We start from the raw sequence: 24,572 nt of genomic DNA on the forward strand, positions 1-24,572 counted from the left end.
TGTGGGTTTTTGAGCAGGAATCAGATCATGTGGTTGTGTCTCTACCCTAAAAAGGGAAAAAGTGAGAGGCGGAAAGTATGCCTCAGATATTCCTCAGATTGTGCAGGAGCCACAGCAAAACAAGAGCCATCTGGAAACCGCAGATTATTGGCAATCCATAATGGACCTTTTTGAATACGCTGATAGGGAATAGCCCTCAGCAGGTCATCTACCCACCACACTCCACCATCTGGCCGTTACGTATTCATGCAGAGTCTACTCCAACATTCTAACTTCTGCAAGCTCAATATCGTCGAGATCCGGGGGCTTCGCTTGACGCTCAGAGTTGGCAAAATTCTCTTCGCCGCATCTGCTTTCTTTGTGCTGACTATCGAAGCCCAATGTCTTCCCTTCGGATGCCATCAAAAGAAAGAGCCTCACCGTACATCATACCGTGAATGTAACTTTCCCCGAGCAACTGGTAGATTCCCTTCTTCCCCTGTTTCTCGCGAATCAAGAATGGAACTGCGCAACCGTTGAAAATGGCGACTCTGTCACCCGTACTTGCGGTTCCGGGAAACAGACCAGAGTATCCGCGTTTCGTGACGCCTGCGATTGCCGGTTGAAATTTCTCTGAGAATGTGAATGCGGTTACAACGTACGGCCAGAGTTTCTCTTTCATACGCTTGATGTCCTCCAGGGCCGTATCCTTGGAAGTTCGCCAGTCAGAGGACCCGAACCGCAGCTCCAGATACTTAGTCAACTGTTCATATGATGATTCAAAGGTATTATCCGTCGAGCCATCTTTGTGCTGAGGCGTGGCATCTCCGATTGGCGTTTTCCATATCATCTTACCGATATCATCCCCGGGGGAATTTGAAGCCCGCTTGCGAAAGAGGTCAAACACACTTTTAAGGTAGCGCAATGTGTCTTCCTCTTCGGAGTTATAGAGGCTGACTCCATCGATTGTGTCGACAATGTAGCCTCTAATGAGGAGCACCCTATCATCCTGGGGAGACACGAAGCTGCAGCAGACAGAAGAACCCGATGCAGAGAACGGTTTTCGAACAGCTTTCCACGAGGTAATAGTCTTTGGGAATGGTCTAGAAGTCCAGTCAGGGACCCATGAAGGAAGTTCCCCAGGTTTCGAACCACGTCCGGCACGGTATAGTAAATCTGCTGTTCTGCCTCGCTTGATGAACACTGTGGCGTATCTCAGGGCAACGCGCTCGAAAGTGGCGCTATAATCCGGGTCGAAAATCGGATCTTCAGCGTCTGAAGCTAGCCCACGTAGTGCAAATAATTTATCCCGCCGCAATGAAGCCTCCGTATGTTGGAAAAGTTCAAAGAGTGTCAAGAAATCGTGAGAGACCTGAATCTTACCGGTGGTTCGATATGCCATTCGGGCATTTCCGAGGTTCGGTATGGCGCTCGTATTTCGTAAGGCGGGGATGTTGAGTTCCAGGACGGACTTCTCTGCCTCTTCGATGCAATGTTGAACGGACCGATAAAGATCATCCCAGGGCATCTCTCGATCGCCACATGCAACTGTAAGATTACGAGCAAAGACAACTTCCTGTACAATCCACGCTCTGCGAAACCACGGCCGCCCGAGAAAGTCGCTTATGGCAACTAATGCAGTCTTGCTGACAGTGTGAATGCTCGATTGCAATGAACTCTGCGGGCCGGACTCGTCACTATGCGATAACTTTAATGCAAGCTGGGTGAGCATTTCCATCGCGATGTCGCTGTCATCCGACTTTTCCCCAAGCCACGCAAAGACACCCGTAGCGGACATGAAAATCCTCTGCATCATGGTAATTTGATGTTCTTTCTCTTTGCTGTTATCCTGATTAATGCAAATAGCATCTGCCCACAGGATAACTGGTGCCTTTGATTTGCGTATGCGATGTAATGCAAAGTACAGCGAAGCGGTCAGAGGAACCTTGCCGTCTGAAGTGTGTAATGTGTACGGCTTCAAGCTCGTCACCCAGGTGTAAGACAACGCAGTGAATGGGCCGCAGTCATTCAGTGGTACGTGAAATATTTCACCTCTCAGAGGTGCCCCAGGATCACCATCTAAAAGCCGCAATAACCGTATCTCGCTTTTGCTCGGGCATAATGGCTGATATCGGTATAAACAGTCTCCGTGGCTTTCGGAGATTGAAAATCGAATCTGGGATGGGATAGTTTCAAACTTTGCCCGATACTCATCGTTTTGAATTGATAATTCCAGCTGACCTCTAGCATACAGAGTCCAAGGGTCGATAAAAAAGGAGATTTTAGGAATGGTCTCAACGTTGAAGATCCTGACTAGGATGAAGACGTCAGCCCCGGGCGATGTTTGCTGATTTGAGAACCGGCGGCACTATAGGATCATGTCAGATAACGCACGAGCCCAGAAATGGAGACAGGAACGTTTGAAATCTCACCATCTCTAGCTTCGCTGAGTTAAATTGGAAAGGCTCATTTATGCCTCCCTTGGTAGTCTGAACCTCAATATGGTACGTTGAGTGGCTGTAAGCTAGTACGCCTGCGTGCTCAACAACCCTGTGAGTGAGAAACTCCGTGAAAGCGCTCGTCTTGTCTCGAAGTGTGAAAGTAGTCCAGCATCCCTCGGGATCATTAAATGGAGCATAGCCCGCCCGGCTCCGCAATGGACTAGTCCAATCGGTTTTAGGATTGTACGCATCGCGCAGATGGCTTTCGAGAAGTCTCGAAACCTGCATACGGCAATAGCTTGGTTAGTCATAGGTATTCGTGCGATTTCATATAATGTGATATTCGGACTGACAAGTAGTTCCCCAAGAAAACATAACTCTAATCGATCCTTAGGATTCAATGGCACGAACACCGTGCTTGTTCCCCCTTCACCAAAGTGTATTCGCGCGGGAAGACTTGTCAACTGCTGACCGTTTTCATCGCACAGATTATGTGGACTCGTAACAAAGATGACGTTGGCTACACGGCGGTTTGGATTTGGATCCTGGTCGTTTCTCATGAAACGGCGCAAGGCGCGGTCAGGCAGCCCGCGGTCCACCAACAAAGGCTCATCTACCAAATACAGATCATTTACCAAATACGGATCATGAACCTCATTTCGAGAGCTCGACTCATGGCGTAGTAGCTTGCGCACCGAGTTTTCGTCCAAGCCGCCTTTGTAACACGATGGAATAGGGACTGAACTGGCCTGTTTCATATATATCGGAAGAATGGGATTAGCGTCTTTTCTTCTGGTGGGTTGCCCAGAGGACTCGCTGGTAGGATTGATGTCATTTAAAGGCTTATTTGTCGACGTCTCCGAGGATGAAGTCCCATCACTTCTGGAAGAACTTTCCCACCGCTTCGACTGAATGGGTGCTGCACGAAGTTCTGGAGGTTGTTGAAACTGCGTGGAGGGCTCTCTGTTTGGTTCTAAGGGTTCTATGTACCCACGAAAAGAGTATGTAAGCGGACCTGTTCAATTGCCGGAATAAGTAAATATAACAGACTCACTTCCTATGAAGTTATGGACATCTCCCTCGGATCTTGGAGCTCCTCGACGGTCCAAAATCCTATGAAGATAATCTCTATCTTCATGGCTCAAAATTAATTGCAAGAATCCCTGGTGAGTTGGGTCTGTGATGGAACAGATAGCTGACAGCTGCTCCACCAACTCGAAAGGTAGAGATCTCAATCGAATATGCCGCTCTTCCAGGTATATTTTAATTGAGTCTCCGCAATTCTTCACATAAGCACCGCCTTGGTCAGGATGGCTTATTATTTCTGCACCGCTGCCTGGAAAAGGTGGCTTTAATATCCAATGCAGGATTACCTTATCCGTCTGATATACTTCAATATTTGATAGCATCTGAAGCAGCGCACTGCTCAAACTCTTCCCTGGTATCAAGCTACAATAAGGCCATGCATTAGTAAACTGGCGCCAAATTTAGTTTAAAGGCAACATGCACTGCAGCCTTGACCTCGGTACTCCAGGGCTGCAAGGACATACCGGGCAATGATTCCACCTTTGTTTCGGATTAAATTCGTGTACTGCTTGTGTAACAGTTCGGTTCCCTTGGAGCTGAGAACCTCTGTCGTTACGGATGATAATTTTCTCATTTTTAGGGGGTGTAACTTCATCAAATGTTCAAGTCCTTTGATCTCTTCGACGCTGAACGCAAGCAAGGGCACTCTGCCAGAGAAAGCACGCCGCAAGTGGTCACGATCAGCAATAAACCAGTTCTGATCGGAAATGCGACTCATATGGTATAGATCGTTAGTGCCATAGACCGGAAATATTTTTCTGTCAAAGCAATTGGATAAAAGGCGGGTTTCAGTGGCCCTCTCTTCACATAGCTTGTTTGCATCATGAAAAAGTCGCACTACATATGGGGCGGCTTCTTTTTCGCTTAGATTTTCGATCTCGGATAGGAGGTGTTCCAAAGTTGCATCTTTGACACCCAGAATCTCGCGGAAAAGTTTATAGATGTTATCTGGGTATAAATTTTTCAATCGGGGGGTTCGTATAAGGCTGCCTGGTCCGTTCCATACGCAGTTCTCGGGTGAAAGCCAAGTACCGGGCTTCTCTCCATCCGAAGATGGTATGAACACCAAACGATCTCCTTCAAAACGGCTCCTAGGATTGTGCCGTTCGTCAATTTCTAGGGAGAAGAAAAAAAAAAGGAGAAAGAAGGGGGGGGAAGAGAAATATCCTTACCTCACTAGTCGAGTTTTGTCCTGACGGTGGGCGTCCTGGATGTTGAGTTCAATTTGGATATTCAAGTAGAGCCCAAAAACTTGCTCTTTGGATGGGATACCAGCTTTCAACTTATTCAATGCGTGAATAAAAAACTTTATATCTCTCTTAATAGAGACACCCAAATGTTCTAGAAAGGACCAGCTTTCATGCTCAGGATCCGGGAGGTCAAGGAATGGCAAAGAGGTATTGCCGTCCACGGTGAGCACTTTGTCGGGGAGATATGTCTCCATGAGGGGATGCTGCCTACCACTAACGCATGCAACCTTTTGGGCCGCTAAGTACCGATATACTTCCTCGGTAGGTCGAAGACCCTTTTGTATCCATGTAGAGTAAACAGGCCATTTCTCCCTCAAGAGCAATAACCAGGTGGGCGAGGGGACATTCTCAGTTATGAATTTGAAATGAGACGAAAGACGCAGATTACCACGTTCGACAAGTCTTGGGAACTCCCAGATATCCAGGGAGTCGTGTAACCACTTTCTCCACCTCTTCTGGGTTCGCTCTTCTTCACCACACACCCTATCATAATCGGAATGCAAATACGGAACATCCTTGCAGTCCTTTAGCAGGCTCGTCGCAGAAAACGCGGAAGAAGAGTCGAGATAAACGGCAGATGAAACACAGAGATCTCCTCTATTTGTGGCAACGTATATGTTCGTATTATACCTCGAGATCCAACTGGTTTTGAAGAGGAAAGCCGCAAGCAAAATCAAGTCCCGGTGGGCGAGCGACAGGGCAGAAGCGAGGGTGGAGAGTTTGGAAACAACCTGTCTCTGGATCTTCTCAATATTAAACTCTTCGGCGCCAAGAAAGCTGTACAATTGCCTCCTATCCACGTTACTTGCGGCGTCTGGATGAATCTCCACTGAATCGAGACCACTTGGAACGGAAAGATCTGCAAGCGCTGAAGGAAAAAAAATTATTCCTGCACTCTCGCTTGCTGAGATCCATCGGCCATCACGTAGAGGAATAAGGGGAATGGAACGGAGCGTGTGACGGTACGCTCTTAACATATCCTCCCGGTTGAGTGCTTTGGAGAGTCGTATGTGCCACTCAGTGGCTTCTCTGCTGTGATTTTGGTATTGGTTGACAACAGATTTAACGTCGACAAGCAGGTCACGCAGGCTTAAATGACGCACACCGAGACATTGAAAAAGATCACTGTCTTCGTCGAAATATTTCCGTGACAAGTACCGGAAGGCGGTCCTGGAACATAGAGGAAGTGGGTCCCCGTTGGGGTCTCGAAAACGAGGAGGAACATAGAAAAGAGTTCCCGGTGTGGCCAGTTCGCCAGATTCTGATTCGAGTAACTTCCGCTGAGAAAGGGTGAATATTGTTTCTTCTGTCAAGGAAGTGAAAAAGTTCTCCTCAGGTATAATGGGGAGATACCTAGGCCAAATATAGCGGAAATAATCACTTTCTTGAAAGTAGTCAACTGCCTGTACGAATGCCTTTGGTATCAAGGACCGAAGCCGTTGGTTTTCAGCGGATGAACCGTTGATATCTTCACGGCTGGCAATCAGGGAAAACCGGCCCTGGACGAGAAACTAGAGATAACGTTACCACATGGTGGGGGAGCGCAGCTTCGGGATATGGAAAGTAAAGTTACCTTTAGGCCATAATCTCGGATTGGGAGAAAGGTATAAACGCACTGCGACTGAATAACGGGCTCCTGGTTGTTTTTAATCGGAAATGCCAGCAGAATCTCCGCCTTGTCCGTCGACCGTCCGCTAGGTACATATCGAATGACCACGAACTGCTGAGAAGAGTCACCATATCGTAGCGTGGTGACGTATTGGCCCGGTTTGTCGACATCTTTATCATCTTTTCTAGAAATGGTCCGTTCAAACGTGGTGCCATTGTCTTGCGCAATGCACACTTTTAATTCTCGAATTTGGTTGAGAAAAATCAGGATCTTAGGGTCGCACACTCGCATCTCCTTCAGTAGCTCGTCTCTAACCGACTTATTCAAAAGTCGAAGGAGCATAGAAGTACCACTAGCGGGAGCTTCTGCAGGAAATTGAGCCCACATTGGGGCAATCATACCGAGTCGCGTCGCGTTGTCGAATTTGAAAGAGTATTTGCCGGACGATATCCATACAACACTAGCTACCTTGAATACTGACTTGAACCCAATCCCTTTCTCGCCGATGCAGTCCATTCGGTCTGCACTAATTCCTTTCTGGCTTCCTCCAATCCGGCAGATGGAATCGACATCTTCAGGAGCGAACCCCAACTCATTACAGTCCACGCGCAGATGCATCTTCCTATAGCTTAGTGTTAGGCTAGGGCTGACGTCCCTTCGGTAGCGGTTATCATCCGCATTTTGGATAAGTTCCATCAAAAACCGAGTGTTCGTTTTGTATAATTGTTTGGCAAGGCTCGAGGACACCACCGTCAGCTCTTGTTCCGGGAGAAACACAACGTCGTAACTCACATAACCAAGGCATTTTCTAAATCCCGGCTGAGGTGATTGGAGAGACCGAGTCCCTTCTCATGTCGAATTCTCTCAATATGTTGTTGGGCATCCTCAGAGGAGATTTTCTGTAACCGCTCTATATATCTTATCTCGTTTCTAAGATCCATTCTCCGTCCCCACTTTCTCCAGAGTGTCGAAGGCCTGAAAGAAAACCAAGTCTTCCAGCGCTTCAGATACCTCCGAAGCTTGCAGCGGGAAAGGATCCGAAAAAACTGCTGAAGAGGCAGTGGGAGACGGAGAGGCATTGATATGAATGGATAACCCTCTCAATTCCTCAGACCGACAGAAGCCTTGGAAACCAGAGAGATACTCCAGTTCCTAGCCGGTATCCCATTGAGTCCCCCATAAATACGCAACCAAGACGATAGCTTGCGTGTCATCGATCGCGGGGTGGGGGGAAGCGGGGGCCGCAGCGGCCCCTTGAAGGGTGGAACAAACGACACGACATGTCAGTAGAACGCAACTGAGTTTGCATATGCAGCGATACCCAATGTACGAAGGGTGGCGAGTAATCAACCAAAATCACGACATGTCAGTAGAACGCAACTGAGTTTGCATATGTAGCGATACCCAATGTACGAAGGGTGGCGAGTAATCAACCAAAATCACGACATGTTACTGGCGATAGAGATGCTTTGGACAAGGACGCAGGATTTAAAATACAACTGGGTGCACTGGAGTGGCATAACTACCACTGGTCGGGCTGCATCCGGATTGGCTGCCTTAGACAGTTGCGACAAAATCAGCCTTCTCGGGCGTTGTCGTCATGTTGAGGGTTGAGACTGTTCGTAGTCAAGTTAACCACCGGGGTATCCCAATTTGATTGGATTCATTCCTGGTTGGCTCTGATTTCACATCCAATCGACCCGCCCACATCTTTCGGATAGTCACTCAACCTGAGTTCCGAAGAGCCGCATCGTGCAATGCCATTTCCGGGCCTTGCAGCGACTCCTTCATGGATTTATCACCACTTCAAGACGATCTTCCAAAGCGCTCATCGTTCCGTGGAAGACGTCCAACAGCGACCAATAATGTACATCCCAGCAAAGGTATGTCCTTTGACAACAGCTACTGAGACATTTCTTATAAACAGCTGACATTTCGCAAGATGGTGACTTCAGAGGCCCCGTTACACCCTAAGACACCGTCGGTCGGCTTGGAAGCTGCGGGCCTTGTTGCCCTTGCCGAGCTGACAACTATCCAGGAGAGGACTGCTTTATCGGGGACATCCTCCCTGCTGGACATATTTATCTTGGCTCCCGGTCTCCATGTACAGGAGAGAGCGGTTGAACTGAATACGGGGGAGTATCCAGCATGCGGTGCTCTCACTACAGGTTATGTCTTCCGCGTGGAGAATCCTGCAACTGTGTTCTACCTGCAAAGAGTCGGACGAACCGGAAAGTTGACTACTCTCAACGTCACAAGGTTAAACAGCGCCGCAAAGTGGCACCACAGACTAAAATCAGTCTTCATCTCACCCTCCAAAATGAACATTATTCCGGTCGTGACCTACTTCATGGCGGTCCTCTGGGGAATCGCAGGCTTGCTCCTGCTCATTTTATCCGAAGATTGGTGGGGAGTCGCCGTGGTGGGAATCCTTATGACAACACGCCTGATCAATTTTGTGGTGATTAGATGTCGAAGCGAGCTGACGTGGGCTGGGGCACCGGAGCCAGGCGAAGTGGGAGATCTGTTTATTCTGCTTAGCCAGGACCGTTGGATTCGAATACAAGGTCTTGTGGACGATCTGAAAGCAGTGACCTCTGGGAAATGGCTTCGGGATCAAACGACGGTGGAAAGCTGGCTTACTGCCATTGCCAAAGTCTGCGTGTACCTCGCCGCTGCATTGGCTAGCAATGTCACCCAGTTCGGCAAGATTATTCTTCTCAGTCTGTTCATTGGCTCAGCGGGCCTCCTGGGGCTGGCAAATTCAGCGACCCATGAGCTACACATGCATGGGCGCATGGTCAGAGTGACTGGCGAGCGCAGGAGTTACGGCCGACGCCTGGATCTTGCAAAGGAATTGACTGATGAAACAAAACGTGACGACTGGGCCGTGCGCATGGGACTCATTGTCAAAGATGAGCCAACAACTAACACGGTGAGAGTTGAAATGTAGTTAGAGCCAAGCGGAGTCTCGTCGGTGGGGTGTCTTTTCCAAAACACCAGGAACTCGGCGGGGTGGCTCCATTGTCATATCGCCTACTCCGTACTCTGCACACAGTTACTTCCCCGGCTGCTATTGTTCTCGTGGGAATACTGCCGCCATCGCACAAAGAATAATTTAGTGTGGATGGTTATTGCACCCGAGTGTTAGGGGTTTTTGGGGACAAGAACTTTGGTGTTGTTCGGGGTGGTGGGAAAGGATTAGGGAGGCCAATTTTCTTTGTTGCAGGCTCTGGGTTTAGGCTGCGGCCTTCCAATAATCAGCAGACTTTCCCTTTCATCATTTCTCTCAGTCTTGCATCTCCTGCTGTGTTTGTTCAAATATTTGAAGAATATCCAGCCCATTGGTATTTCTGAATAAATGTACAAGTCATTTTCATACAGTCTGGTATTACTTGTTGTAGGCACCTTTTTCCTTTTTTTTTTTTTTTTTCTGCGCTATTTGCTATGGGTGTACGGATTAACCGGCTTGATTATTTGCCTGCTGGTCCTGCGTCGTTGCCGGGTTCAGCAGTCTTGTACTCCATCTCAAAGGGACAAATGGGAAGATGCCCTGGGTGCGGTCAACGAAAAAGCCTCTTAAAAATTTTGACGATCGACGATATCCAGATCTAATACTGAGCAGAACCGCACATACTCCGTAGACCACCATGGATGCGGGCAGAGCTGGCCACGGAGACGGCGAAACAATATTCCTCAAACAAAAGGATCCAGCCCTGAGAAAGCTAACGACGTCACCGAGACAAGTACTCCGCATGGGGCAGTTGTTCCATTTGCCGAGGCCCAAGGCTGGCGATCGACAACCTAACTAGTTATCAATGACTGCATATGTACTCCGTAAGGAGCACTCCGTAAACTGCGCTCCATCGTGAGTTTAGTACTAATAATTCGATGGGAAACAAGTGGCCAATCCAAAGTTGCAACATCGCCGAAGTCGTGTCGACGATATACATTATAGCTACGGGCTACGAAGTACTTAGCTAGTACGGAGTATATATCTAGGTACCATTTGCGGGGTACTGCTCCCTTCCTTCATACTATCATGGCTGGAGAAGAGATTCCTCGGCGACCTTCCCGATCCTTGGTTGGCAAAGTGGCCGTCGTTACTGGCGCGGGATGTCTCGGTGACGGCATAGGTAATGGGCGGGCGACAGCGGTCCTCTTGGCTGAAGACGGAGCTGCTGTCATCTGCGTAGACACCAACCTTGAATGGGCCGAGAGGACGGTCGAGATGATAACAAAGGACTCGAAAGGGACGGGGTTGGCTTTCAAAGCCGACGTCAGCCAGGCAGAGGATTGCTTACGCGTCGTCGATCTCGCTGTCTCAGAATTCGGCCGGGTGGATGTCCTGGTGAATAATGTTGGCATTGGAGGACCTCGAGGAACCGCCGTTGATGTAGACATGGAAGAGTGGGCAAGGGGTCTGGAGGTTAACGTGTCGAGCATGGTGCTGATGGCCAAATATGTCATCCCTATAATGAAGAAGAATGAGGGCCCTGTTCGAGGGAGCATTGTCAACGTTGGCAGCGTCGCTGGCTTAAGAGGAGGGACGCCTCATTTGCTTTACCCGACAAGTAAAGGTGCAGTCGTGAATATGACTCGTGCGATGGCGGCACACCACGCCCCCGATGGGATTAGGGTTAATTGTGTTTGCCCAGGTAAGAATGGCGAGGCTCGAAATTTCTTCGGAATTTGCTAACTATATGATGCAGGTATGCTCTATACACCTATGATGTATGGGCCAGGGATGAGTGAGGAAGCGCGTGAGGCCCGGAAAGGAAGAAGCTTGCTAAAGACAGAAGGCAACGGATGGGATTGTGGGAGCGCAGTCCGGTTTTTAGCCGGAGGAGAGGCGAGGTGGATTACGGGCACCATATTAACTGTAGACGCGGGCGCAACAGCGGCTGTGGGTTCGGAACTGCCAAAGACTGCGAGCATCAATGCACCGGCATAATACAGCGAAGAGAAGTCCATCCTGACGTAGCACCGGCCTCCCCGATGTTGACAACATGGCGATTATCGTCTGTTTTGGTAATTTTTTTTTTTTGATTGGAATTCTCGCATGCCTGTCGCGTTCGTGATTTAACCAATTGGTGCCAAGATTCCGCACCTGGTGGGGCGGAAAAGTTGGCTTCGCGCGCGGCGGAAGCCCTGGTGACTAAGCTTCAGGTGGTGGAAGGCTGGCCGTGTACTCCGTACCTCACCGCAGGATACCAATGTTGTTATCTATGTCAACGGTATCAATTGTGGTCTCTTCTTAGTAAATTCTTTCAAGAATCCTTGCCAGAGCGGGGTTATACACGGATGGTTCGCCCAAGCTTCAGGAGATAAAATTTTCGATAACGCACTTCTTCCGCCAGTTTCTTTTTTCGCCTGTCCTTGCCCCATGTTGCTAGTGCGAATATAGTACGAATGGGAATCCCGCACCTGGCTAGGCACTTGCTGCCACACGCAGAAGTGGTATGGCTCGGCGACGCTGATGTCAACCCCAAAGATGGTCGACAGATCACTTCTGTGGTAATCGATGGACCTGCCTTAGTTTACCATGTGTATTACTCCTTGCTATCAAGGATGCCTCCGGGCTTGAATGCCGTCGCGGCGCAGCCTACGAGCAATGAAGTGAGCATTGGAGTCATGAGATTCCTTTTTCAGCTCATGGAACTGAATGTTGCGATGTTAGTGCCTATCGTTCTCTGGAATTCGCGCCGCTGTATACAATATCCATGGATGCTGAATTTTGACTAGAAAGAAAATTTGTTTTGACGGTGGCCTTCCTCTGTCAAAGCGAGATACGAGACTAGAGCGCCTTGAAATGTCTAGGCGAAAACTTGAGACTTTCAATGGGCTCTCAGACCGAGTGTTTAGGTCTCACCGCCTAAGACGACGCCCTCTGGACATCACTGCGCACATGGTCTTCAACAAAAGAGGTCCTCAAGCAGGACAGGGTGGTTTGCCGGAGAACCCATTTATGGTCCAAACGGTCATAGAGGACTTGAAGACAAGATGGAATGGTGATGCTGTTGCCCAGTATCTGCCTCACGCACACGATATCTCGCGGGGATCCGAATATATATGGGGAAACATCACAGAGTTGGTCCCCGGAGAAGCTGACAAATATTGTGCCCATGCAGCAAAGCAGTTCGGCGCGGCTGTGTTGACAGGAGATTCGGACCTGCTTGTCCACGATTTGGGCCAAAATGGGACCGTCATATTCTTCAGTTCGATCGAGTCTAATGAAAATGATGTCGAAAGTGGACCAATCCGGATTCGTGCGACGGAGATATGCCCGAAAAAAATAGCTAAGAACCTAGGGGTCAGTAGTGTCCAGAGATTTGCGTTCGAGTTGAAGAGGGATCCGTACTTGAGCCTGGGCAAAGTCGTCCAGCGGGCCAAAGAGAATATTGGCGGAGTAGAAAGCAATGATTCGTATATCTCGTTTGTTCAGGAATATGCGTCTTTGGAGCACCCGACGCGGCTAGATCAAAACATCCAGTTGCTTGATCCGAGAGTTTCAGAGCTCTATTTGCAATATATGTGTCCGGAATTCGGCGTTGAAAATGAACAGCCGGTAATATATCTCCCCATAATGGTTGAAAATCATTTCCGACGATGTGCATGGCGCGAAGGAAGCGAGATACGGGCCATTGCTTTTTCTATATTTAATCTTCTTGCTCCACCAGAGAACAGGAAAAATGTGGTTCTTGAGTACTCTCGACGTGGAACAAGAGTGGTTCCCACCTCTATCCACCTATTACAAGAACATGAGTTGCGGGATCAGGTGCCTGGGCTCTATGACAGGTTAAAGGCTGTTCTTGATAATTGCGGCGACTCTCTACTGCCTTGGAGGGTTTTCGCAATGCAAGAGGTCTTTTTGGGCAAGAATGAAGACACCTGGCCCAGCCCAGGCCGTATCAGCAAATTTCTTGAAACGGGTCGATGTGCAGAAACGATGGACTGGGAAGATATTCACCTAAATGCCCAAATACAATCTATTTTATACTCGCTAAGAATGTTGCGACAATCGTTGGAAGTCTCAGTTTTTCCTGGCGAACTCGGTTTACAGAGAGCAGTCATGCTTCTTCAGCTGCTGCGAAGCCTACCGCCAATGCGGGTCCTTTCACATTCTATGGGTGATATGTCGATGAGCGAACCCATCCCGAATGACCTGATCAAGAATGCAGTGGCTGTATTATTCTCTATCAGGGAGCAAAATGAAGGCCATTTTCCTGACGAGGACATCAATCCCAAAAATGCCAGTGACGATGACATAGATTGTGTCAAAAAAGCGAGAGATCGGAACGAAGAGCAGCCACCAAAACGGCTAAAAAAGACCAATAACCCATATGAGATGCTTGAAGGTATTGACTAAATTTTTGATACGCCCTAAAACAAACGCCAGCTGCCAAATTAACGTTATGATACCCATGGAGCCAGCCTGTCTATCAAACCAAAAACGGCCCCCCATATCATATAAGAATGGCCTGAACAGGCATAAGACATGTGCATACAAAATTCGTCTCTTATGAGCCACTATACAGTCCATTAATGCTTCAAGAAGGCCCATAGACCCATTAAACTTTCATCAAAAACCCAAAGTTTCCATAATTCATTTCCCAGTTTGAGGGTCCGGCTCCAGCCGAGGACTTACATCTCTCAAACTGCTCGCATTGTGGTCTTCAAAAGGGTTTTCCAACGGCTTTCCTGTATCTCCAAGCTTCAGTCCCTCCTGCGGCGGTCCTGGATCCCGACTGCGACTTCTCCCTCTTTCGGGCTCCTCGTCCGTCCTTGTGAGACCAGCATCATATCCCGCACTATCATATGGTTCCCGTCTCGGAGTCCTCCCAAAATCCTGTTCGTCATAGTGCCCATACGGTCCTGGAGCATGACCATATGGCCCATCCTCCAACGCACCCACCCTAGTATCCCACGCCTCGTCGTGATCCGCACCCGCGCCGCGGTATGGCCCCGGACCACCAGTCGTCGGTTCCTCATACGCACCGCGATACGTGCGCTTATTCCTCAACGACTCAATCTTGTCTTTTACCCACCCGACGACTCCACCGCGACGAGGAGACGGGAAACTGCTATCTCGATATGTAGCCGGGGCGGATGTGAACGGGATATATGATTTCCACGTGGGAGGTGGTAGGCCAGCGCGACGGGCGCGCACTTGTGTGTATATGACCCAGCCGATGCAGCCGATGACGGCGAAGAAGAGAATTAGGAGGAAGAAGAGCCCCCAGCGCATGGCGACGAGCGTGTGAGGGTTATAGTGTCACGAGTGAGGTAGGTGAGACGTAGAAAGCCCACTTTCGAATGGGCGCTCCGAAAAAGGGGTTGAAATCAGTGTGATGGTTGTCAATCGAGGGACAGGTCGGTAGAGACTCGGCCGCAGAAGATTCAAAGAGTCTCTCAATGTGCGCAACTTGAAGCAGCGGAGTTCGCGAGTTCGACTTTTTTCCCCCTAGGACCGCGCGTTTGTGTCTCGAAATTGTTAGGGAAATGGGTGTCAATGATGCTGCGTGACTTTAGGAACGAAATTACATGGGTCTTTTTTAATACGTAGGCCAGGAACGCAGGTTCAGCGTACTATTTCCGAATGTCTTTGACCTTCCTGTCTTTGATTAGCCTAAGACACGGGGCAGCCTTTATCCTGGTTTTGGGAAAATGCCGAAGAGCAAGAGACAGGTGGAGATGGGAGAACAGGGAGGAGAGCAGAGAGAGGAAAGAAAGTCGAGAATCCCCTCGATGACTGCAGAGTGGTAGAAATGATGGATGAGAGCCTTGTGAGAACATGCGACGGATTTGCTTGATTTCAAAGGATCGGCATTCGGGTGTGCATGTCGTTGATTCATCCAGGCCGTTGCGATCTGCCCTAAAGAGATTCACTAGCGGCTGCGCTCTCACCAACCAACTTCAGCCGCTTGGGCGGTGCATTTCCAGCCCACTTACATAAGACCCAACGTTGAGCGTGCGCCACTCTTAACTATGTGCTCCGTAGTTAGTTATGTAGTATCTTATGCAAATTACTCAATCCTCTTTGAATACGTTCCGCAAAGGTATGACAGGTTTTAGGTGCGTGAATGCAGAGAGAGTCTTTGACAGCGAGAACTATCTCGTGGACCTTAAAAATCCAACTATGCCTCGACAATACCCAACTAACTCGGCTAGCCTTCTTCCTTCTCTTTCCTGCTCAGCCTTCCACTCAACCATGGCTGTTTGCAAAGTCATAGCCCCACTAGCGATGCCACTGTCAATGTTCATATCATCCTCACTACTATCACCCTGAGACCGTGTAGCCTCAACGGCATCACAATGTACTCTCAAAAACACTGCCATCCATGTGTTCACCATCTCAAAGTCGCGCTTCTCTTTTAGCCGGGAGGTCAGTGCTGCTACAAACATGGCTAGCTCGTTTCCATATTCGCGATTAATAGGATCGAGGGACCGGATCTCCAGGTCAGCCTTGGCTGGCGAAAGTGACTTAAGATACTCGATGAAAGGAGAATAGTCGGCTGAGTCGCTGCCGGAGTGGAGGAGGGAGGTAAACTGGGATGTGTGCAAGGTGTCGCCGTGCAGCTTTTGTAGTTTTGCTATTCGCGATCGTTCGGTCCTAGTAGATCGAATTCGTTCTTCTTCAGCGCCATCTGTGGCGCCTCCAGACATCTGCTCTGCGAGATCCAGCTTTGGGAGGGTCGAAGGGAGAAAGAAGGGAGCCTTCTTGGGGGCCTTGGGTGCTTCTTTAGGCTTGTTGCGTTGCTAAGATAGTCGTTAGCGCCGTCTAATTATGGAGCGCAATATGAAGATGATGGGAGAAAAGGAGATCCTACCTTGATCAAATCGAGATGGAGCAATGTTTGCCATCTGTTTTTGGGAGTTATGCTCAGTGTCATCATATTGCTATCGAGTTGTTCAGTTGAGATGACCGGACCATCTTTCTCATTCGCGTTATCGTCCTCCCTGAATGCGGCTTCGATTGTAGCGACTCCGCCTTCTCCAGAGGCAGTAGGCGCAGCAATCTCAGCAATGGCGTCCTCATCAATGTGTCTAGTCGGAATGTGCATAAACAGGCTTTGATTGTTCCAAAGATTGATGCCCACCTCATCTGCATGAGCCGTTGCTAAAAACTCCCCGGTAGTCGAAAACGCGAGAGAAGTACATGTATTTTGCAGCCGAAAAGCATCGATAAGATGGCCTGTTGGCAAATCCCAGACTCTGATCACCGAATCCATTGAGGCGGCAATAATCCATCGTCCGTCATGAGAAATACAAAAATCGTTTACCTGACCCACACATCCCCAGAGCTCTCTCACAAGCTTTTTGGTCCCTATGTCAATAACGCGGATAGAGAGGTCATCACAACTAAAAGCAATCAAGTCACTGGAGCTGCTGTACCGAAGTCCGGTGATGGCGCACATGGGATACCAGTCGAGCTCGTGCTTAAGACGTCCGGTAAGCAGTTCCCAAAACTAACGAGTGTCGACCGTTAGCATGAGCAATAGCATTGTAAACGAACACACCTACCTTGACTTTGCCATCCAAGCCACAGCTGATAACCGTGGTGTTAAGGCCATCCACCATGATGCCAGTCACAGCTTTGGTATGCTTGTCCTGCCCCGACCGGGACGAGATTCTTCCTCCCGAAATATTCTCACCTTGCAGCTGCTGTAGCTTTACCCTCCTTGCTTGCGCGGGAGAGAGTTTTGCAGGAAACGATTGACGATGCATGCCGGACTGTAGGTTGTACATGTGAATTGAGCCACCGTCCGAGCCCACCAAAGCGAACGTTCCACAAGGCGAGACAGCAACACTCTTGACTTCCGTGCCATCGCCAGTTTCCAGTGCCCAGCGGCCAGCCTTCCTCTTCCCCCAGAGCCAGGTGCGTGCAAATTTATCCCCCTTGTGGCCTGTGACAACGCTCTCCCAACCAGTAGAATTCGTACTATCGGCATTTACGGATTGGGCGTTAGCCCATATGGGGCCGGCAGCAGCAGACCCCATACCTCCATCCCTGTTAAGAGAGCAAGCCATACATGTGATTTCAGGAGACTTCAAGGTCTCCGACCTTGCAACATATTCCCCGGGACCCTGAGCAGAAGCAATTTTCTTTGACTTGCTCTTGACCTTCCCCTGGGAGAGTTCGGCGTTTTGAGCATCCTTTCTCAGGCTCAACCCGTAAAGACTACGGTCTTCGCTGGCGCTGAGCAACCATTTTCCCGAAGTCTCCGATCCATCAGACCCTGGTGGTAAGAAAGCAATGGTAGTGATGGGGGCTGAATGTCCGGTCCTCGCGTGTAGAGGCCGTGGAATAGGAGAAAATGGCATCTCGTCAAATATCCAGGAACGAAGCGCATTGTCTGTTCCCGTGGATATTAAAACAGGCTGGCCACCAAGGAACTTAACCTTGTTAATGCCAGGTGGTCGACTTTTGCCGGAACTTTCATGAGCATCTCGTAAGACACCGGTTACCCGTCCGCCGTCGTTCAGATCCCACATAGTAATATCTCCGCTATCGCTTCCAGCGGTCGCCATTACCCCAGCCTTTCTTCCATCGTTTCCAGCTCCAAGGTCATCAGTCCGGAAAGAAATAGAATATACTGGGAGAGAAGTAGTGGTTGGAGAGCGCAATTGCAGGACCGGTTGGTCAGTTCGAATGTTATGAATGACCAGCGCACCGCTGCTGTAGGCAATAGCCATGAACGACAAAGCAGGGCTCGGTTCCATCGCCGTCACCATTCCAGCATCAGGGAAAGTGGGAAGTATCGTGTACAGCAGTTTCCCAGTTGACACATTCCATATATCCACGCCTCCATCACATCTACCAACAAATATCTTATTTAGATAAGTGGGCATGTTGCAGATTCTACCCGTCAAGACACGGCCCGTTGAGCTTGTCCGTTGTGTAGGAGGAGTCAGGGTAGTATAATGTTCGAGGCTGGTCGTTTTCCAAACCTGAATCGTCTTAGTCCCGCATCCTACGATCCAAGAGCCAAACACCATAAGCTCCTCGATGGGTTCGCTGAATCCGGCGGGAGGGTCAAGTTCCGCTATCTTTTTGCCCCGCTTGAACACCCACACGCCTCGGCGCTCATTGGGCAAAGAACCTCCCCATGCAGCGAATACACGATCCTTCCATGCATACGTCGCTGTGATCGTTGAAGGCGTCTGAGGACGAGTCAGGAACACCAGATTAAGGCCGCGACGAAGATCGTATGTCTGTAAGCTCTTGCCGACGGACGTGGTAATTTGAAATGTGGTTTTCCCCAGAGCGACAGAAGTAAACGGAACGGAAGTCGGAGACACCAGACCTAGCGTCTTCAGTCACAAGCTTGTCAGGTCATAGAACATCATTTGTAAAATGAGTGAGGGCCCGTTAGCTTACGCGAAATGGAGAGAATATTCTTGACCCAGCTGGATTAGCGGGTTCTGCTGCTTCAGCGGCATGCTGCTCAGGCACAACTTTCTGACGCTTCGCTAACGGAAGGCCGAACACGCCATCGTCAATTGAAGGCATGATTCTCAAAGGCCCCCAGACCGGCAGGCAAACGCAATTGCTGCAGTCAAAGTTGTGCGTCGCGAGTGCTCGCGAAGCTCCGGCTGGAAAACATCGAAGTCTTTTTTCAGCAGCCGATCGGTCTTGGCAATCGAACGCCCTAGACTCAAACAGGCTCTAGTGCGGCATCGATAAGATAAGATTCCCTGCAGGCTGGACGTTTCCCAGGAAAAAAATCGGGAATTTTGCCTCTGCGAATGCTGTGTTATCAGAGCCGAACCCGCTGCGATTAGCCATGGATTTCCTTGACACCTCACTGGCCATGGCATCTTGCTTTCGAATTCAAAGAACATCCCTGCCTGGGCAAGAATAAGGAAGTTTCCACGAGTCCTCCGCCTTTTCATCCCGCTTCACCGCCTTAAGCATTCCCCCAGCCCGAACGCCGCCAATATGGGTCTCACAGCTTAAGTCCGCTTTCGGAACCACAATTTTGACAGCCCAGATTCTCCCACGTACCTTCCGTAAGGCCCCCCGTCCCTTGGAGAAGAAACCGACAGATATTTTCAGCCCGATGCTTTTCATCAAGCCGTTTGCCAATCAAGTGGCGGGTCAATAGCGGAGATTGCGTATTAGAGCAGCAGATCTGACAGCAAACACACGTGGAGTAGTGGAGTTGGTGGCGGAACTGTGACTGAAACCCCTTCACTGCTGTAAGAAGGGTCCAGCGATCCAAACAGTTTTCCAGCCTAGATATAAATACTCTCAATCAGGAAGAAGGAATAGAACCGTCTGGCCTTTTAACTTTCCACAGCACCTACCATTGTTCCATCGGGGAGCACAGCCTTGCTGAGCAGTTGAGGGTCTGTTCTCTCTGAGATTGGCTGCTGCTGTCACCAAGACCCCCTAACCACCGCCTGTGGTTGCTACTGTTCTCCGAGCGTGCCCAAACGGCGATATCAAGATGGACAGCGACGACGTCACGGGCACGCAGCGCAACGTCCCGTTGGCAGTCAGCTTGGGTGCTCCGGGCGCGCCAGGTGTGCAGGGGGAACCTGCTGCCAAATCGGGTATGCAAGGAGCCCCTCCCGCCACATCGTCACGCGGTCTCGCTGCCTCCTCGTCGTCCTCCTCTTTGCTGTGCGACAACCCGCCAACGTCGACCGGAATCGCCACTCCTCCAGGGAACCGGGACCTACTGCCTTCAGACACCCTGGGCACAAGATCCCATTCCTCTGCTGGGATGATAGAACCAAGCAGCGTCGCTGGCAAGGGCGTTATCTCGAATGCTGCTCTGGAAGATCCCGCTCTTCATAAACCACAACGCATCGTTGCTGATCGTGAAGGCCACCGTGTTTCCTTTTCCTCACTCTACTCTCTCACTTCAAGCTTCTACTCTTCTGCAGCAGATAAGTATCCAAGCACTGCAGTATCCAGCATTGCTGGGTCCGTGAAGAGCAACATGGAGGACTCCACAAAGCAGCCATCAACGACTCTAGAGTCGGTGCGCGACTCCAAAGCACGCGTCGAGCCATCTTCTAGCTCCACTGATGCTGTGCCATCTACTTCCTCTGAATCGGGAGCTCAGGGTCCGTCTCTCTGAACCTCTTGTTGCTTCTTCTGATGAGTACTAAAACGGCCTCTAGCTCACGCTGCTTCCCCCCAACGATCTGAGGCCGGGGAAGCCCTGGCTACAAATTGGGTGTCCCGGCCTGGAAGATCTTCGAGCCGGACTCCACGGCGGTTCAGTGGCAGTACCGGGGCAAGCAGTATCAGTGAAGTGGAATGTAAGATTACCGTTTCTTCTCCCACGCTTATCTTCGTTTAGGCCCAAACTAACCGAATCGTTCCAACAGACAAACCCGCAACGATTGGAAAGATTGGTGTTTGTGCCCTGGATATTAAAGCTCGAAGCAAACCGAGTCAAAATATTCTTACAAGATTGCAATCGAACGGCGAATTCGAGGTTATTGTTTTCGGTGATAAGGTTATCCTTGATGAAGGTAGGAGCCACGTCATCTCTCAGTATCTCTGCGCTTTTACACCTGCTAACTGGTTTACTAGACGTGGAAAACTGGCCAGAATGGTAATTCAGCTCGTTATTCTTTAAGTACCTAATAACACCAGTACTAATTGCAATAGTGATTTCCTAATCGCCTTCTTCTCAGATGGATTTCCGTTGGACAAGGCGATTGCTTACGCAAATCTTCGGAAACCATTTTGCATCAATGACCTCCCAATGCAGGAAGTCCTCTGGGACCGCCGACTTTGCCTTCGCATCCTAGATCAAATGGGAGTCCCGACTCCAAAACGAGTCGAAGTAAACCGAGACGGTGGCCCCCGACTTGCTTCCCCCGAACTTGCTCAACATGTTTACAATTTAACCGGAGTGAAACTGGAAGGCCCGGACGATGGTACAGGTGGCGGGGCTCCTCGAACTCAAAGCGTTACCATGTCCGAGGATGGCGAATCCCTTATCGTGGACGGCAAGGCTTTTAGGAAACCATTCGTTGAGAAACCAGTCAGTGGTGAAGACCACAACATCCACATTTACTTCCCTGATGATCAGCACTATGGTGGAGGGGCACGTCGCCTCTTCCGAAAAGTCGGAAACAAAAGCTCAGAATATGATCCAGATCTGAAAATCCCGCGATCCATCACTGAGCCTGATGGGAGTTATCTCTACGAACAATTTCTCCGAGTTGATAACGCGGAAGATGTCAAAGCCTATACTGTTGGCCCCGATTTCTGCCATGCTGAAACCCGCAAGTCACCGGTAGTAGACGGTGTTGTGCGTCGCAATACCCATGGTAAAGAACTGAGGTACATTACAAAACTTACTAAAGAAGAAGCAACCATGGCTACCAAGATTTCGAACGGCTTTGGTCAAAAAATCTGCGGTTTTGACTTGCTTCGTGTGCGCGATAACTCCTATGTCATTGATGTCAACGGCTGGAGCTTTGTGAAGGATAACAATGATTACTATGATAAATGTGCGAAGATTCTTCGTGACATGTTCATCAAAGAAAAGCAGCGCCGTGATGGAGTATCGGAACCTTCCGGTATGCAATCGAGTGAAACCACTTCTCCGCAAAAGGGTAGTCCGGGCTCGCACCGCAGCGCATTCAAGAGTATCCTGAAATCCCCCAGCATGCTAGGTTTACATAACCACGGAAGTAAAGGGCATCCATCTGTTTCCGGTGACGGCACCTTGGATCGTCCACCAACGCTGGTCAGATCTGAACCTTGCGCTGCTTCCCATCAAGCTAAAAGTGTCTCTCCATGCAAGAACAGCACACCGCCGCCCGCCAATATAGTTACACCAAAAGACGCTAGCCATTCAAACTCGCAGGGTACACCACGGCCACCATCGAAACACTCCTGGAAGCTAAAAGGCATGGTGGCTGTGATTCGGCATGCGGATCGCACCCCAAAACAGAAATTTAAATTTACTTTCCATACCCAACCATTTATTGACTTGCTCAAAGGTCATCAGGAAGAAGTTGTGATTAAAGGAGAAACCGCATTGCGCAGCGTCTCAGATGCTGTCGATATTGCAATGAAGGAAGGAGTTGAGGATGTCGCGAAACTTAAGCTTCTCCGGGCGTCGCTGCATCATAAGGGTTCATGGCCGGGCACAAAGGTGCAAATTAAGCCAATGTTTCGCCGACGCACGGCAGAGGAAATGCGGAGGCACCAGGGCCCTACTGTTCCAGGACCCGAAAACCCAGTCGACAGTTCGTCTAATGTTGAAGCCGTCGTTGATGGTGAAGGAGAAAGTGAACGTCGTCCAGTGACGAGAAGCGATTCTATATCGGGACCGACATTTTCGCGTTTCTCTGCTGTGGAAAATGACCTGATTCTCGATAAATTGCAATTAGTGATTAAATGGGGCGGAGAACCAACACATGCGGCAAGATACCAATCTCAGGATGTGGGCCTTAATATGCGAGATGATTTGAAACTCATGAATAAAGAGTGCCTAAACGATGTCCGGATGTTTACCAGCTCTGAACGTCGAGTTAGTACAAGTGGTAAGTAGGTTCCGTCCAGTATCTTAATTTTCTGGTCTTAACAATAGCCTAGCCCAAATATTTGCGTCCGCTTTCCTCGATGTGAAAGAGTTGCCCGATGATTTCATTCAAGTAAGAAAAGATTTACTTGATGACTCTAATGCAGCCAAAGATGTCATGGACAAGGTGAAAAAGAAGCTGAAGCTTTTACTCCGTGAAGGGAACTCCGCGCCTCCCCAGTTTACTTGGCCTAAAGAGAATTTTCCGGAGCCTTCTGTTGTGCTATCCACCGTCGTTGAACTCATGAAATTTCACCGCAGTGTCATGCGCCACAATTTCAAACGTATTGAACAAGCTCAAAAAGCATCTGATGGTGATGCACCAAGTGACTCCCTCAATGTATCCGACATTCAAGGTCGTTGGTGCGCTGGAGAAGACTCGCAACTTTTTAAAGAGCGGTGGGAGAAGTTATTCAAAGAGTTCTGTGACACCGAAAAGGTTGATCCGAGCAAATTATCAGAGTTATATGACAGCATGAAGTTCGACGCTCTGCATAACCGCCAATTCCTCGAATGGGTTTTCCTGCCTACCGATGATTTTGTCTACGATGAGGAAGGACATGCTGGTTTAATGCAGCCTCTCGGATCCATCGAGGATTCTTATGATTCGTACTTTAAACTTTACCCCGGATCTACACCGTCAAAGCCAAAGATTGATAAACGACTCTCCAGACTGAAGCAGTTGTATAATCTCGCTAAAATCCTCTTTGATTTTGTCACCCCTCAGGAATACGGGATCGAAGATGAAGAGAAACTCGAAATCGGTTTATTAACTTCCCTGCCTCTCCTTCGTGAAATTGTGATGGATCTGGAAGAAGTACAGGCATCCCCCGATGCTAAATCCTTCTTCTATTTTACGAAGGAGTCGCACATCTACACTCTCCTCAACTGTATCCTCGAAGGAGGGATTCAGACAAAGATTGCTCGACGCGCCATTCCCGAACTGGATTACCTCTCACAGATTTGTTTTGAGTTGTACGAGTCCAGGGACAGCGAGTCAGAGAAATTCTCGTATTCTATTAGGATTTCGATTAGTCCTGGATGCCACACTTTTGACCCCCTAGATGTTCAGCTTGATTCGAGGCACGCAATCGGATGTGCTCCAAGAAGAAGTCTTACGGCTCATCAAGACTGGAAGAAAGTCATCGAGACCCTGAAGGCCAAATTCGATACGTTAGTAACCTTATTGTTTGCTCCTAGCCCTAACATGAGCTGACTATCACTTCTAGTGTCAAATTGCCCAAGTCCTTCATTGCCGTTAACCTCAGCGATAAGCACGCGGCAGCTAGACGCGGTGACGAAGAGACGAGTTAAATTGTTTTAGTATGTATCATACTGGGAGGCATTCCTGTGAAAGAAATTTCTTTGGTGTAGTGTCTGGTTGGGTTTGTTTTTGTCCTTTCCAAGATAGAGCTCTAATAGACGAGAATACGGTGGGAGCTACGTGAGCGGAGACTATGTTTATCGGTGTTTATTCGAAGATGTGTATCATTATCTTCCATAGCACAGTGCGTATTAATATTAGACGGTATCATTATTGTTTCTATTAGGCTTCGGCTCGGTTCTTTATTTTCAGGTGCTCCACAGGATAGCACCTGGGCATTGTGATCTTGTTGCATTTCGTGAAGTGGAGCTGATCCCTCAG

General features: G+C 49.2%; 7 protein-coding genes across 7 annotated transcripts; 4 read left to right on the forward strand and 3 right to left on the reverse strand.

The window, feature by feature from the left end:
- Positions 1-343: 343 nt before the first annotated feature.
- On the reverse strand, positions 344-7,306 carry CIMG_08498 (uncharacterized protein; the record flags this gene model as incomplete). The annotated part of the gene is made up of 8 exons (XM_001241334.2): positions 344-2,347; positions 2,412-2,702; positions 2,774-3,402; positions 3,475-3,869; positions 3,971-4,597; positions 4,679-6,267; positions 6,330-7,101; positions 7,158-7,306. 8 exons carry the CDS (start codon positions 7,304-7,306, stop codon positions 368-370), a joined length of 6,432 nt encoding a protein of 2,143 aa, XP_001241335.2. The 3' UTR covers positions 344-367.
- A 736-nt stretch (positions 7,307-8,042) lies between these two features.
- CIMG_08497 (uncharacterized protein) lies at positions 8,043-9,743 on the forward strand. Its single transcript, XM_001241333.2, has 2 exons — positions 8,043-8,248; positions 8,308-9,743. Exons 1-2 carry the CDS (start codon positions 8,123-8,125, stop codon positions 9,316-9,318), a joined length of 1,137 nt encoding a protein of 378 aa, XP_001241334.2. The 5' UTR covers positions 8,043-8,122; the 3' UTR covers positions 9,319-9,743.
- A 562-nt stretch (positions 9,744-10,305) lies between these two features.
- Positions 10,306-11,657, forward strand: CIMG_08496 (short chain dehydrogenase/reductase SDR). The gene is made up of 2 exons (XM_001241332.2): positions 10,306-11,023; positions 11,078-11,657. Exons 1-2 carry the CDS (start codon positions 10,408-10,410, stop codon positions 11,317-11,319), a joined length of 858 nt encoding a protein of 285 aa, XP_001241333.1. The 5' UTR covers positions 10,306-10,407; the 3' UTR covers positions 11,320-11,657.
- Positions 11,658-11,735: 78 nt separating this feature from the next.
- Positions 11,736-13,734, forward strand: CIMG_08495 (uncharacterized protein; the record flags this gene model as incomplete). The annotated part of the gene is made up of 2 exons (XM_001241331.2): positions 11,736-12,040; positions 12,111-13,734. Exons 1-2 carry the CDS (start codon positions 11,778-11,780, stop codon positions 13,732-13,734), a joined length of 1,887 nt encoding a protein of 628 aa, XP_001241332.2. The 5' UTR covers positions 11,736-11,777.
- Positions 13,535-15,181, reverse strand: CIMG_08494 (uncharacterized protein). The gene is made up of 2 exons (XM_001241330.2): positions 14,910-15,181; positions 13,535-14,849 (listed from the first exon to the last, which is right to left on the reverse strand). The coding sequence occupies exon 2, from the start codon at positions 14,611-14,613 to the stop codon at positions 13,972-13,974; it is 642 nt and encodes a 213-aa protein (XP_001241331.1). The 5' UTR covers positions 14,614-14,849; positions 14,910-15,181; the 3' UTR covers positions 13,535-13,971.
- A 193-nt stretch (positions 15,182-15,374) lies between these two features.
- Positions 15,375-18,951, reverse strand: CIMG_08493 (snoRNA binding protein). The gene is made up of 4 exons (XM_001241329.2): positions 18,748-18,951; positions 16,890-18,680; positions 16,196-16,834; positions 15,375-16,124 (listed from the first exon to the last, which is right to left on the reverse strand). Exons 1-4 carry the CDS (start codon positions 18,877-18,879, stop codon positions 15,477-15,479), a joined length of 3,210 nt encoding a protein of 1,069 aa, XP_001241330.2. The 5' UTR covers positions 18,880-18,951; the 3' UTR covers positions 15,375-15,476.
- Positions 18,952-19,131: 180 nt separating this feature from the next.
- Positions 19,132-24,450, forward strand: CIMG_08492 (inositol pyrophosphate synthase). Its single transcript, XM_001241328.2, has 7 exons — positions 19,132-20,444; positions 20,502-20,642; positions 20,712-20,858; positions 20,920-20,941; positions 20,998-22,889; positions 22,942-24,100; positions 24,157-24,450. The coding sequence occupies exons 1-7, from the start codon at positions 19,820-19,822 to the stop codon at positions 24,239-24,241; spliced, it is 4,071 nt and encodes a 1,356-aa protein (XP_001241329.1). The 5' UTR covers positions 19,132-19,819; the 3' UTR covers positions 24,242-24,450.
- Positions 24,451-24,572: the final 122 nt, after the last annotated feature.

Source organism: Coccidioides immitis (assembly GCF_000149335.2).
Source record: "Coccidioides immitis RS genomic scaffold supercont3.3, whole genome shotgun sequence".
In the NCBI taxonomy this organism is placed as follows: Eukaryota; Fungi; Ascomycota; class Eurotiomycetes; order Onygenales; family Onygenaceae; genus Coccidioides; species Coccidioides immitis.

Coding starts and splice junctions, on each gene's coding strand:
- CIMG_08497 (XM_001241333.2), top strand. CDS start 8,123: ATGCCATTTCCGGGCCTTGCAGCGACTCCTTCATGGATTTATCACCAC. Junction 8,249..8,307: donor TAATGTACATCCCAGCAAAG/GTATGTCCTTTG, acceptor ACATTTCGCAAG/ATGGTGACTTCAGAGGCCCC.
- CIMG_08494 (XM_001241330.2), bottom strand. CDS start 14,613: ATGCGCTGGGGGCTCTTCTTCCTCCTAATTCTCTTCTTCGCCGTCATC.
- CIMG_08493 (XM_001241329.2), bottom strand. CDS start 18,879: ATGCCTTCAATTGACGATGGCGTGTTCGGCCTTCCGTTAGCGAAGCGT. Junction 18,681..18,747: donor GAATATTCTCTCCATTTCGC/GTAAGCTAACGG, acceptor TTGTGACTGAAG/ACGCTAGGTCTGGTGTCTCC. Junction 16,835..16,889: donor GCTTGGATGGCAAAGTCAAG/GTAGGTGTGTTC, acceptor GACACTCGTTAG/TTTTGGGAACTGCTTACCGG.
- CIMG_08492 (XM_001241328.2), top strand. CDS start 19,820: ATGGACAGCGACGACGTCACGGGCACGCAGCGCAACGTCCCGTTGGCA. Junction 20,445..20,501: donor CTCTGAATCGGGAGCTCAGG/GTCCGTCTCTCT, acceptor AACGGCCTCTAG/CTCACGCTGCTTCCCCCCAA. Junction 22,890..22,941: donor ACGTCGAGTTAGTACAAGTG/GTAAGTAGGTTC, acceptor ACAATAGCCTAG/CCCAAATATTTGCGTCCGCT.
- CIMG_08496 (XM_001241332.2), top strand. CDS start 10,408: ATGGCTGGAGAAGAGATTCCTCGGCGACCTTCCCGATCCTTGGTTGGC. Junction 11,024..11,077: donor GGTTAATTGTGTTTGCCCAG/GTAAGAATGGCG, acceptor TATATGATGCAG/GTATGCTCTATACACCTATG.